Here is a 15,282-nt window from a genome sequence, read left to right on the forward strand (position 1 = left end):
CTTTGAATTCAGGTTGAAGATTTATGTATGTAAAACATTGTCTAATGCAGTGGGCTAGTTACATACATGAACGTCCCAAAGGTCGCTAATCGTGCTGCAGAGGTGTTACTTAGTTATCAGCCCTCATTGTGTAAACATAGAGAGCTAAGTACAAGTAAATTGTCATTTTATTATTTCACTCGATCAACGATTCTTTTAAGTAATCACTCAAAAACAAGTTTTTAGGGTTTCATTTCATTTTAAACATTGATCCTACGGTTTGTTAAAAGCTCCGCAAAGTGATAGAAAAAAATGGAAACTTGAACTCCCTATCTCAGTCATTTCTCTCACAATGCTAATGGCTAAAAGTGACATATGTTACCATGGCATCTGTTTGTGCTTGTTTATGTAGAACCAACATATTGACGAGGGAGGAGAAAAAGGTTGGATTCGTAGAGAGTATTCATTAAGTATATTTTACTGACACGAACAAATCCGAGTCCCATTGTGTTGCTACATATGTTTCAGATTCTTAAAAGAAGATTTGGGGCGGTCGGGTAGCCTAGTGGTTAAGGCGTTCGCTCGTCACGCCGAAGACCCGGGTTCGATTCCTGACATGGGTACAATGTTTGAAACCTATTTCTGGTGTCCCCCGCCGTGATATTGCTGGAATATTGCTAAAAGTGGCGTAAAACCATATTCACTCACTCACTCAAAGAAGATTTAAACAATTTGATTTTTATTCATTCATTTATTACATATTCCAATAATACAGCTTTAGACTTTAGATTTCCTTCTGCATAACATGCAATATTGACAGATAAGCTGCTTAACCATACATGCAGGTGCGAGAGCAAACTGATAACTCCACATTCAGGGTGGTTGAAAAGGGGCAAAGGATCTTAGCAGGATAGCTAGTCATGTGATCCATATCAACCATGTCTACTTCCTCTCACAGTTGATCATAATCTTAACCCCCACCCCTCTCCTCGCTGCCTCGAAGGCCTCCAGGCTCTGTTCCAGCTTGTATCGGTGAGTGATGAGTGGCTTGACATCAACCTGACCAGACGCCACCATAGACAGAGCAGTGGGGTAACTGAAACAGAGTGAGTGAGTGAGTGGCTTGACATCCAGCTGGCCAGACGCCACCATAGACAGAGCAGTGGGGTAACTAAAACAGAGTGAGTGAGTGAGTGATGAGTGGCTTGACATCAACCTGGCCAGACGCCACCATAGACAGAGCAGTGGGGTAACTGAAACAGAGTGAGTGAGTGAGTGATGAGTGGCTTGACATCCACCTGGCCAGACGCCACCATAGACAGAGCAGTGGGGTAACTGAAACAGAGTGAGTGAGTGAGTGATGAGTGGCTTGACATCCACCTGGCCAGACGCCACCATAGACAGAGCAGTGGGGTAACTGAAACAGAGTGAGTGAGTGGGTGGCTTGACATCAACCTGGCCAGACGCCACCATAGACAGAGCAGTGGGGTAACTGAAACAGAGTGAGTGATGAGTGGCTTGACATCCACCTGGCCAGACGCCACCATAGGTAGAGCAGTGGGGTAACTGAAACAGAGTGAGTGAGTGAGTGATGAGTGGCTTGACATCCACCTGGCCAGACGCCACCATAGACAGAGCAGTGGGGTAACTGAAACAGTGAGTGAGTGAGTGAGTGATGAGTGGCTTGACATCAACCTGGCCAGACGCCACCATAGACAGAGCAGTGGGGTAACTGAAACAGAGTGAGTGAGTGAGTGAGTGGCTTGACATCAACCTGGCCAGACGCCGTCACAGACAGAGCAGTGGGGTAACTGAAACAGAGTGAGTGAGTGAGTGGCTTGACATCCATCTGTCCAGACGCCACCATAGGCAAAGCAGTGGGGTAACATTGAGTGAGTGAGTTAGTGCGTGCGTGCGTGAGAAAGAGAGATGGCATTCCTGAGGCATGTCATCGCATCGATGTCGCGTGGATTGATGCTCATGACTCGTTACAGACCGCTGCCATATAGCAAGAGTGCGGCGTTAAACAACAAACAAACAAACAAATGGTTAACAACAGTCACTTCACTTCGGACACTTCACTACATGTCACTCATGTATGATCAACTAGCTCAGTTTCTACCCATCAATAACCAGTCACGCAGTAGAACCTACACGATCCTGCTTGACTCACCAGTTGAGATATCGCATGTTGCCTCTGATGTCCACCTCCCTCAGGGCCGCGTTCAGTATCGGCAACTCAACACTGTAGGCACCCAGGCCAACCAAAACTACACACCCGCCTGAAGCTGTTGCCTGGCAACACGAAACAGATCAGTCGTCAAAAACAATATTAATGTTAACTTAATATCGCCTATAGATATTTATAATATACTCTGCTATATAACATTTTTTATATAATATACTAGTTTATATAAATGATCCTATTGGAATTATTCATCAAAAATAATACCTGAATATCTAATTGTGCGGCTGCTTGTACTAGTCCGAACTGATGCCGATTTTATAGTGTAAGCTTACCCTGCATGGCCCCCGTATCAAGGGGCTAAAACAAGGACTTGTCGGCCCGTAGTCAGGAAGGGTACAAACAAGTCCCATATTTTAACGACATTTGGTATATCGCGGCCGGGGATCGAACCCACAACCTCTTGCGCTCCGGGCAGACGATGTATTCACTAGACCACAGAGGCAGTTCTGATACCGGTATGCATGTTGTATGATCCTTTATGTTACCATAGTTACTCACGTATATGGCGGTCCTGATGCTTGGTGCTGCTCCGCTACACTCAATAGTCTTGTCTGCAGGTTCACCAAGGATCTCCTCGATCTGTTGAGCTGTTACACGAGGATCGCTGCTTGTTACTTTAAGTGTGAGCTTGGCTCCAAGCTTACGTGCAAACTCCAGTCGCTTTTCGTCAATATCTGCAAAATATGTACGAATGTAAATCGAAAACGTCGTGACCTCACACACGAAACCGTTGAGAATCAAAATTGTTCGCACAGTTGCCATTTAGGAGTTTCCAACACTCCTCGACGGCGATCATGGGGTGATGTCGTTCCTGGAAACAACTCTACAGTTGTAAGTTTTGATTTGTGATTTGTTTAACTGATACATGAGGTATCAACAGTAGTTAAATAAATCCCTGTGTCCCTGGGGCTTTGAAGACACAAAAGGAAATATTCGCCCTATTCACAGTGAACAAATGAGTCCGAACATGTGAATGTCACAATGGAATCTGTGAGGAGGCCTGCAGTGAGTGAGGAATGGTAAAGCTACACCATGTCAGTGTACCACTAGGAATTGTACAGACCCAGTTGTGGATACTTTGAACATGGACACAGGTTAGACATGATTCCAGTCTCACCTGCCGGTTATACTATTCAAGCATGTATCAGTCATTACTTCAGTGAACCCGATATCAATGATTTTGAAAAAGAGGCTCATTATGCCCAAGTACCCCGAAGAGACTTGGCCGAGCAATCCACCATCCTTCTTCCCACAACACACGCACGCACGCATGCACGCACGCACGCACGCACGCACGCACGCGCACGCACACACACACACACACACACACGCATGCACACCACCCTCTTTTGGATCCGCCAGTGATGCCCAAAGCTGTACCGTCCTTTAATCTCTTTTAGTCGGGTTGTTGTTTCCATCTGTATATTGAGGCATAAGACGATGGTTCATCCAGCAGCTCACCTGTCAAGATGATGTCCGCTGCACCCCTGGACCGGGCTGTCATCATGTTGACGAGACCAATAGGACCTGGAGACAACAGTTCATAGCAGGAATCAAGACTGTACCGTTAAACTGGTGGATGTTTTGACATTACACCATTCTCTATTTCAGAGATTCATTGGTGTTAAATGCTGAATTCAGAAAAAAACCATATATGTCAGCAAATCATTGATGACATGCAATCTGACAAATCACAAACACTGACAACCATATGAGGGCTTTTTACGACAAGCATGAACAGGTGACCTATACCGTCCTACGTACACCTCCACCACAGATGTCCCACAGTCCCTTGTGAACATGTACATCCACCTGCACCACACCTTGTCTCTGATATCGGCATATACACCCACCTGCACAACACCTTGTCTCTGATATCGGCATGTACACCCACCTGCACCACAGATCAACACCTTGTCTCTGATATCGGCATATACACCCACCTGCACAACACCTTGTCTCTGATATCGGCATGTACACCCACCTGCACCGCACCTTGTCTCTGATATCGGCATGTACACCCACCTGCACCACACCTTGTCTCTGATATCGGCATGTACACCCACCTGCACCACACCTTGTCTCTGATATCGGCATATACACCCACCTGCACCGCACCTTGTCTCTGATATCGGCATATACACCCACCTGCACCACACCTTGTCTCTGATATCGGCATATACACCTACCTGCACCACACCTTGTCTCTGATATCGGCATATACACCTGCCTGCACCACACCTTGTCTCTGATATCGGCATATACACCTACCTGCACCACACCTTGTCTCTGATATCGGCATGTACACCCACCTGCACCGCACCTTGTCTCTGATATCGGCATGTACACCTACCTGCACCACACCTTGTCTCTGATATCGGCATATACACCCACCTGCACCGCACCTTGTCTCTGATATCGGCATATACACCCACCTGCACCACACCTTGTCTCTGATATCGGCATATACACCCACCTGCACCACACCTTGTCTCTGATATCGGCATATACACCTACCTGCACCACACCTTGTCTCTGATATCGGCATATACACCTACCTGCACCACACCTTGTCTCTGATATCGGCATATACACCCACCTGCACCACACCTTGTCTCTGATATCGGCATGTACACCCACCTGCACCGCACCTTGTCTCTGATATCGGCATGTACACCCACCTGCACCACACCTTGTCTCTGATATCGGCATATACACCCACCTGCACCACACCTTGTCTCTGATATCGGCATGTACACCCACCTGCACCACACCTTGTCTCTGATATCGGCATATACACCCACCTGCACCACACCTTGTCTCTGATATCGGCATGTACACCCACCTGCACCACACCTTGTCTCTGATATCGGCATGTACACCCACCTGCACCACACCTTGTCTCTGATATCGGCATGTACACCCACCTGCACCACACCTTGTCTCTGATATCGGCATATACACCCACCTGCACCACACCTTGTCTCTGATATCGGCATGTACACCTACCTGCACCACACCTTGTCTCTGATATCGGCATGTACACCTACCTGCACCACACCTTGTCTCTGATATCGGCATGTACACCTACCTGCACCACACCTTGTCTCTGATATCGGCATATACACCTACCTGCACCACACCTTGTCTCTGATATCGGCATGTACACCCACCTGCACCGCACCTTGTCTCTGATATCGGCATGTACACCTACCTGCACCACACCTTGTCTCTGATATCGGCATGTACACCTACCTGCACCACACCTTGTCTCTGATATCGGCATATACACCTACCTGCACCACACCTTGTCTCTGATATCGGCATGTACACCCACCTGCACCACACCTTGTCTCTGATATCGGCATATACACCCACCTGCACCACACCTTGTCTCTGATATCGGCATGTACACCTACCTGCGCCACACCTTGTCTCTGATATCGGCATGTACACCTACCTGCACCACACCTTGTCTCTGATATCGGCATGTACACCCACCTGCACCACACCTTGTCTCTGATATCGGCTTGTACACCCACCTGCACCGCACCTTGTCTCTGATATCGGCATGTACACCCACCTGCACCACACCTTGTCTCTGATATCGGCATATACATCTACCTGCACCACACCTTGTCTTAAACCTTTTCTCTTATATCGTATCGGCATGTACATCTACCTGCGCCACACCTTGTCTCTGATATCGGCATATATACACCTACCTGCACCACACCTTGTCTCTGATATTGGCATGTACACCCACCTGCACAACACCTTGTCTCTGATATCGGCATATACATCTACCTGCACCACACCTTGTCTTACACCTTTTCTCTTATATCGTATCGGCATGTACATCTACCTGCGCCACACCTTGTCTCTGATATCGGCATATATACACCTACCTGCACCACACCTTGTCTCTGATATCGGCATGTACACCCACCTGCACCACACCTTGTCTCTGATATCGGCATGTACACCCACCTGCACCACACCTTGTCTCTGATATCGGCATGTACACCCACCTGCACCACACCTTGTCTCTGATATCGGCATATACACCCACCTGCACCACACCTTGTCTCTGATATCGGCATATACACCCACCTGCACCGCACCTTGTCTCTGATATCGGCATATACACCCACCTGCACCACACCTTGTCTCTGATATCGGCATATACACCCACCTGCACCACAGATCAACACCTTGTCTCTGATATCGGCATGTACATCTACCTGCACCGCACCTTGTCTCTGATATCGGCATGTACATCCACCTGCACCACAGATCAACACTTTGTCTCTGATATCGGCATGTACACCCACCTGCACCACAGATCAACACCTTGTCTCTGATATCGGCATGTACATCTACCTGCACAACATCTTGTCTCTGATATCGGCATGTACACTCACCTGCACCGCACCTTGTCTCTGATATCGGCATGTACATCCACCTGCACCACAGATCAACACCTTGTCTCTGATATCGGCATGTACATCCACCTGCACCACAGATCAACACCTTGTCTCTGATATCGGCATGTACATCCACCTGCACCACAGATCAACACCTTGTCTCTGATATCGGCATGTACATCTACCTGCACAACATCTTGTCTCTGATATCGGCATGTACACTCATCTGCACCGCACCTTGTCTCTGATATCGGCATGTACATCCACCTGCACCACAGATCAACACCTTGTCTCTGATATCGGCATGTACATCTACCTGCACCACACCTTGTCTCTGATATCGGCATGTACATCCACCTGCACCACAGATCAACACTTTGTCTCTGATATCGGCATATACACCCACCTGCACCACAGATCAACACCTTGTCTCTGATATCGGCATGTACATCTACCTGCACAACATCTTGTCTCTGATATCGGCATGTACACTCACCTGCACCGCACCTTGTCTCTGATATCGGCATGTACACCTACCTGCACCACACCTTGTCTCTGATATCGGCATGTACATCTACCTGCACAACATCTTGTCTCTGATATCGGCATGTACACTCACCTGCACCGCACCTTGTCTCTGATATCGGCATGTACACTCACCTGCACCACACCTTGTCTCTGATATCGGCATGTACATCTACCTGCACAACATCTTGTCTCTGATATCGGCATGTACACTCACCTGCACCGCACCTTGTCTCTGATATCGGCATGTACACCTACCTGCACCACACTTTGTCTCTGATATCGGCATATACACCTACCTGCACCACACTTTGTCTCTGATATCGGCATATACACCTACCTGCACCACACTTTGTCTCTGATATCGGCATGTACACCCACCTGCACCACACCTTGTCTCTGATATCGGCATATACACCCACCTGCACCACACTTTGTCTCTGATATCGGCATGTACACCTACCTGCACCACACCTTGTCTCTGATATCGGCATGTACACCCACCTGCACCGCACCTTGTCTCTGATATCGGCATATACACCTACCTGCACCACACCTTGTCTCTGATATCGGCATGTACATCCACCTGCACCACACCTTGTCTCTGATATCGGCATATACACCTACCTGCACCACACCTTGTCTCTGATATCGGCATATACACCTACCTGCACCACACCTTGTCTCTGATATCGGCATATACACCCACCTGCACCACACTTTGTCTCTGATATCGGCATGTACACCTACCTGCACCACACCTTGTCTCTGATATCGGCATGTACATCCACCTGCACCACAGATCAACACTTTGTCTCTGATATCGGCATATACACCTACCTGCACCACAGATCAACACTTTGTCTCTGATATCGGCATATACACCTACCTGCACCACAGATCAACACTTTGTCTCTGATATCGGCATATATACCTACCTGCACCACAGATCAACACTTTGTCTCTGATATTGGCATATACACCTACCTGCACCACAGATCAACACCTTGTCCCCGAGTCCGATATTGGCTCTGCTGCAGGCGTGCACGGCGACAGATAGTGGCTCCAGAAGAGCGCCCTCCTCTGTGCTCACATGGTCGGGCAACCTGACATTTAGTACAGATATCTTGATGAGAATAACAAATAGAAAGCCACACCTCTCACCAATCCAAATTGATTGTTTATTAGTTGGAACATTTATTAGACAGTTAAGGCAAGACAATTATTGGAGATGAGTGAGTTAGGGTATCCGTTGACAATGTGAGTGAGTGAGTGAGTTGGGTTTAACGCCGTTTTGAACATTATTCCAGTCATATCATGACGTGTCAGCTTAATGTGGGAGGAAAGCCCAAATTGATGCAGGTCTCAGACGTTTACCACTTCGGTGAAACTCACGAGCACTGGTATGGTGCTGACAAACCTAGAAACATAACATTGGCGAACCGGGATTCGAACCCATGTTCATAGGTTTCTGGTGTGCCCAAGGAATGCAACTCTGCACAGCGAATTGCGGCGCCTAAGACAACCCGGCCACGGTTGTTGACAGAAGAATGAAATGGGGTCACTCACTTGTAGCAGAAATCAGCAGCATGGGTGTAGAATCTTGACAGGTTTCCGTTGGTAGGGGGCGTGGCACAAAATACCACCTCCGGGCACAGGTTGTAGCGTCCAGACTTGCAGTACTTGCAGATTCTGCATGGCTCCCCTGGCTCAATGGCAACACGATCACCTACAGGTTGTTTAATATTTGAAATGAAATTCATTTTTATATCTATCAGAATATCAAGATTTAGCAAACCCAAAGTTCGGAGGTGATATATGCCTGTGAAATGTTAATAAATTGGCTTGACATGCAACCTATTGCTTGTTTGTCTGTTTGTTTGTTGATTAACGCCGCGCTCTGCAATATCCCAGCTATATAAGAGCTTTCTGTAAATAATCGAGTCTGAACCAGACAATCCAGTGATTGACATCATGAGCATCGATACAACCATAGTCGCTTCTTACGACAATCATAGTCGCCTCTTACGACAATCATAGTTGCCTTTTACGACAATCATAGTCGCCTCTTACGACAATCATAGTCGCCTCTTACGACAATCATAGTCGCCTCTTACGACAATCATAGTCGCCTCTTACGACAATCATAGTCGCCTTTTACGACAATCATAGTAGCCTCTTACGACAATCATAGTCGCCTCTTACGACAATCATAGTAGCCTCTTACGACAATCATAGCAGCCACTTACGACAATCATAGTCGCATCTTACGACAATCATAGTCGCCTCTTACGACAATCATAGTAGCCTCTTACGACAATCATAGTCGCATCTTACGACAATCATAGTCGCCTTTTACGACAATCATATTCGCCTCTTACGACAATCATAGTAGCCTCTTACGACAATCATAGTCACCTCTTACGACAATCATAGTTGCCTTTTACGACAATCGTAGTCGCCTCTTACGACAATCATAGTTGCCTTTTACGACAATCATAGTCGCCTCTTACGACAATCATAGTAGCCTCTTACGACAATCATGGAAGGGTAAAGACCAATTATTACCCGGGTGTTCAGGGGCACAACGGTATTGGTATGAGCATGTTGTGGCCTCAACACAACATACAGGTTTACATCTTAAAATAAATAGGATTGAAAATATAAAATAAACACGGGTTAATATGATGATAAGTGCCTAAGTATCAAAGGGTGATCTTATGTAAAGTTTGTGTGCGTCACAGTAAAATGAAGCAAAATGCTAGATGATGTCAAAACCAAGCACGGGTTTATTTTAAACTGAGCTATTTAGATATAGGTTTGTGATAGTACTTCAGACAACATTTAATCATGATAATAACGGTGTTTGACACTAAGACTGGTCTAGTCTATTACATTTTCTCAAGGACCAACTGAATTACAGAAATGGTGTTGTGACAGTATATACTGACACACACGGACGATTTTAACTCGTCCTTGAATCGAGTTTTAAACCCATAGAGGTAAGGCCTGTCATTGCCGAATTCACAGAAGAATGCGGGATTGGTGGAATATTCACGTTACTTGATCACGTGACAACACAGATCTGCGTCTGTGCATCAATACGAATCGCGACAAAATCTGAACATAGAACTGTATTGAATGCCTTGCATGTTGGTTGATGTGATACAAGAGCGCGTTACACGTAAAGATAACATGAGATACCATGTACGAATATATACCCCTCTACCCTGGAACGTAATGGACTATGCCATTCATGCATATTCATCAGGGTCAGTATTCAGGTCAAGGTTGTTCGTTTCTGTGTTCACCAGTGGAGTATATCTTGCGTTATCTGGTGAAACGCTGCTGATTGTTTCGCCGACCGGAATGCCATCTCTGTCACAAACCCTTGCATGATAAACATTCTGAACCATCCCTTCATGGCAGATTGCTGCTTTTCTCTATTACTTATCAACTTTGACACATTTTTACCAACGGATGTTTACATTGAACAACCAAAAATCACATAAAATCTAAGAGTATATGTATGAGACATTTCAGTAAAGGACTGACAGTTTCACAGTTATTCAATACCTTGTAAGTCTTAGACATTTCTGCTTTGATATTGATGATATTGAGTGAAATAGCTTTGTCACATTATTACAACAGATATATCTTTGTCGCAAAGGTGAGAACCAAGAGTGTTCAAACAACAAGTGTATCTGGCTCCCATGGACATCCGATCTCCAGGTATATCTGGCTACGGGGACCACCCAATCCCCAAGTGTACCTGGCTACCGGGACCACCCGATCCCCAAGTGTACCTGGCTACCGAGACCACCCAATCCCCAGGTATACCTGGCTACCGGGACCACCCAATCCCCAAGTGTACCTGGCTACCGAGACCACCCAATCCCCAGGTATACCTGGCTACCGGGACCACCCAATCCCCAAGTGTACCTGGCTACCGGGACCACCCAATCCCCAAATGTACCTGGCTACCGAGACCACCCAATCCCCAGGTATACCTGGCTACCGGGACCACCCAATCCCCAAGTGTACCTGGCTACCGGGACCACCCAATCCCCAAGTGTACCTGGCTACCGAGACCACCCAGTCCCCAGGTATACCTGGCTACCGGGACCACCCAATCCCCAAGTGTACCTGGCTACCGAGACCACCCAATCCCCAGGTATACCTGGCTACCGGGACCACCCAATCCCCAAGTGTACCTGGCTACCGGGACCACCCACTCCCCAAGTGTACCTGGCTACCGAGACCAGCTGATCCCCAGGTTTGTCTGGCTACCGAGGCCAGCTGATCCTCGGGTATATCTGGCTACCGAGACCAGCTGATCCCCAGGTTTGTATGTCTACCGAGACCAACTTATCCCCGGGTTTGTCTGGCTACCGAGGCCAGCTGATCCCCAGGTTTGTATGTCTACCGAGGCCAGCTGATCCCCAGGTTTGTCTGGCTACCGAGGCCAGCTGATCCCCAGGTTTGTCTGGCTACCGAGACCAGCTGATCCCCAGGTTTGTCTGGCTACCGAGACCAGCTGATCCGAAGTGTACCTGGCTAATGAGACCAGCTGATCTCAAGGTTTGTCTGGCTACCGAGACCACCTGATCCGAAGTGTACCTGGCTAATGAGACCAGCTGATCCCCAGGTTTGTCTGGCTACCGAGACCAACTTATCCCCAGGTTTGTCTGGCTACCGAGACCACCTGATCCCCAGGTTTGTCTGGCTACCGAGACCAACTTATCCCCAGGTTTGTCTGGCTACCGAGACCAGCTGTTCCCCAGGTTTGTCTGGCTACCGAGACCAGCTGATCCCAAGTGTACCTGGCTAATGAGACCAGCTGATCTCCAGGTTTGTCTGGCTACCGAGGCCAGTTGATCCCCAGATTTGTCTGGCTACCGAGGCCAGCTGATCCCCAGGTTTGTCAGGCTACCGAGACCAACTTATCCCCAGGTTTGTCTGGCTACCGAGACCAGCTGATCTCCAGGTTTGTCTGGCTACCGAGACCAGCTGATCCTCGGGTATATCTGGCTACCGAGACCAGCTGATCCTCAGGTATATCTGGCTACCGAGACCAGCTGATCCACGTGTGTTTTCATGACGACCCGTTCATGACCCTCATGACCACACGATCCCCAAATGGACTTTGGCATGATCTGAAGTTGGCCAGTGGACAGAGTGGACAGAGCCCTTATAATGATTTCGGCAGGTAAGGTATGTACAGCATATTCGTACAAGCATCATTAATGTTGATACACACGAGCGTATACAGTGTATGTTATAATTCATACAGCTGGAATGTTGGAGTGTGGCGTAAACCAAACAAACAGTAGTAATATAAACATGCGTTACAAACTGTGCCTCAGAGGCTGTCGATTGGCTTACCGACTTTGAGTGATGTGACCCCTTGTCCAACCTTGGATACGACACCACTGGCCTCGTGTCCAAGAACCATGGGGGCCTTAACAATGAAGTCCCCAATCTCTCCATTCGTCCAGAAATGTACATCCGATCCACAGATACCAACATTGGCCATCGATATCTGCACCTCTGCCAGTTAAAAGGTTCCACAGAGCATTAGCAAAACCATGAAACAGTAAGAGGCTTTTTTTAGTCTCCTCTACAAGATGGGGGCTTCATATATTTGAAGTTAACTATCATGTTTACTCCTCTGTGTGCATTAGAAACAAATAATTCCTTTCTCAGTTTTTAAGATGATGAGATGTTTTACAAAATCAAAAAATCTAATACCTCCTTGTTTGGGCTCAGGCACAGGTAGGTCCTCCTGGAACATAAATATATTTCATTCAGTACTTCGATTATCCGACGATTCCGTTGGGCAAAATAGAGGTGAAAATTATGGGAATGGATAAGTGATCAGTGATGACACCAGGTGTTCGCGAAAAGGGTAAGCAAGTCCTGTACAACCGGTGGCAATTGCTTCTGAAGGGGTAAGTGAATGTTGTTTGATGCCACAGTCTTACATATCACAACAGCCTAAGAGTATTGACCATGGATCAAGCACGCTGATTTTCCACGACGTTATGCCTTGATATTCTGACTCTATTGCAGAAAGCACATCAGCAAAATATTGGTCATTTATGGTCTGACTTTTCGGCCGGTAGTTCACCAGTAGCATTCCGCGGGAATCCCCGAACACCTAAGCCATCATCTTGTCAGTTGATGGAACAAACTTTGCCGTCTTAATCTGAGGAGACGTTAGATGTCTGTTCTGTTTTGACTGTTATTTAGTCTCTGGCTGATAGTGGTGATCCCGAGACTGATCCATGGTTACCAATCGTTCCATAAACTAAGCCGGGTCTGCTTCAAGACAACAAATTATCACAAAGATGATGAAACTGAAGCGTTTATGAGCCTTGGAACCCAGGGTGCTGATACTTTCGTCATGCCCAGCTCATTCCTCGGAATGTTCCCAACTCTCTCATGGGAGATGTCTTCTGTATTGACTATGTGACACGTGGCGAGTCTTCTACCATCCGTACTCGTATCACGCATTTTAGCAACATCTCCCTTAGTGGTGAAAGTTGAAGGTCCTCCCGATCTTGGATCATAGTCGAGGCTCTCTTCCTCTTTTCCTTTCTGTCTCTCACACACACACACACACACACACACACACACACACACACACACACACACACACACACACACACACACACACACACACACACACACACACACACACACACTGCATACAAGATGCTGCACACACACACGCACGCACGCACGCACACACACACACACACGCTCCACCCCCTACCCACCCCACACCACCTTTAACCTGACACCGTGTCCGCATGGGTGTCTATTGCAGTTCAGATGGAGCTATCGGACGACAGCGTGATGGCCAACACTGCGTATTTTTATCAAAAGAGAATGGTTCCTGCATTTAGATGCTGCCTGGATGTGTATTTGGTTTAATTGCAGTCTGGAAAATATTGTACTTAATACATACAAACTGTTAAGGGTGTACTATACATCCTGCATACTTAGGCTCATGCCTGGCCACACCTCGTATAGGACTAACTGAACACCTAAACTCATATAACATTTAGTTCAAGTCTCCTCAAGTAACTCATGAAGTGTTTTATTGAACAATGAATTGATAAATTCGAAATGTAAACTGCTTTACCCAAGCTGATCAGCGCTTATGGGCCTATATTATCAAATTATAATGCATAAGGTACAAAATATACAATTCAATACTAACAAGCCTCAAGTCGCCCTTCTTGTACATGATGACGGAAAGATTCACGTCTGCCATTGTGTCCACGTCTGCAGGTGTAGAGCGGGTTGTACGAACACACAACTTCTTTATATTTGAATGAAGGACGACCTAAATTAACTCTGGAGCATCAGCTTGTGTGCAAACGTTTATACGTGTTCTGTAATATCTTACTGGATACAAAGTGTGTCACGTGTTCTAGGGGTATCGTTATATCTTAGATATCAAAGCCATTGGTACAACAGCTATAGTAATCTCCCTCGGTTCTCCCCCCCCCCCCCCCCTTCCACCTTCTCTCTGTTTTAATGAAACCGTGCGTATGCATCTTAACCTAGTAACCAAGAATATTATCGACGGTACTTTTTTAGAGGTGTCATTACACGAGGTATTGTTTCTTATCAGCACAATGAAACTGATAATGGAGAATGTCTTCGTCCTGATAAAATTCGGTGTGTTATTCGCTGCAGTCGGGGTACGGCGCCGTGAAGGTGAAGGCTGAACGGCAGCAAGGAGAACAAGAGGATGTATCTTTATTGTCGTTTATCACTGTAGAGACATTGAGAAGCATACATACTGTATACATTGACAAAACAGAGTGGAGCATATAGAACGTTTATACATAGAAGACCTAAAAGATATGGACATATCTGTATGCTGATTATTTCAAAAGTGCTGTGGTAGACACTTCTCTTTTTGCCTGTTAGTGACATTGTTCCACGCCAATTGAGGCGTTGCATATATACTAGTATTTGCCCCTATAAGCACTTTCCGTTTTAATATTAAGCAATCACTTTTTAGTATTACCCGCTGACTCGGCCAGTCCGACTTTTAGACAATCCCGTTGCATGTACACATTCTGT

At 46.7% G+C, this 15,282-nt stretch overlaps 1 protein-coding gene across 1 annotated transcript; it reads right to left on the bottom strand.

Annotated features, from left to right (window-relative positions):
* Positions 1-706: 706 nt before the first annotated feature.
* On the bottom strand, positions 707-14,567 carry LOC139459293 (sorbitol dehydrogenase-like). Its single transcript, XM_071240749.1, has 9 exons — positions 14,408-14,567; positions 12,931-12,964; positions 12,565-12,729; positions 8,749-8,908; positions 8,167-8,285; positions 3,689-3,754; positions 2,726-2,901; positions 2,153-2,274; positions 707-1,075 (listed from the first exon to the last, which is right to left on the bottom strand). Exons 1-9 carry the CDS (start codon positions 14,459-14,461, stop codon positions 922-924), a joined length of 1,050 nt encoding a protein of 349 aa, XP_071096850.1. The 5' UTR covers positions 14,462-14,567; the 3' UTR covers positions 707-921.
* Between the last annotated feature and the right edge of the window lie 715 nt (positions 14,568-15,282).

Source organism: Haliotis cracherodii, unplaced genomic scaffold (assembly GCF_022045235.1).
Source record: "Haliotis cracherodii isolate W230 unplaced genomic scaffold, xgHalCrac1.p SCAF_1, whole genome shotgun sequence".
Classification (NCBI taxonomy): Eukaryota; Metazoa; Mollusca; class Gastropoda; order Lepetellida; family Haliotidae; genus Haliotis; species Haliotis cracherodii.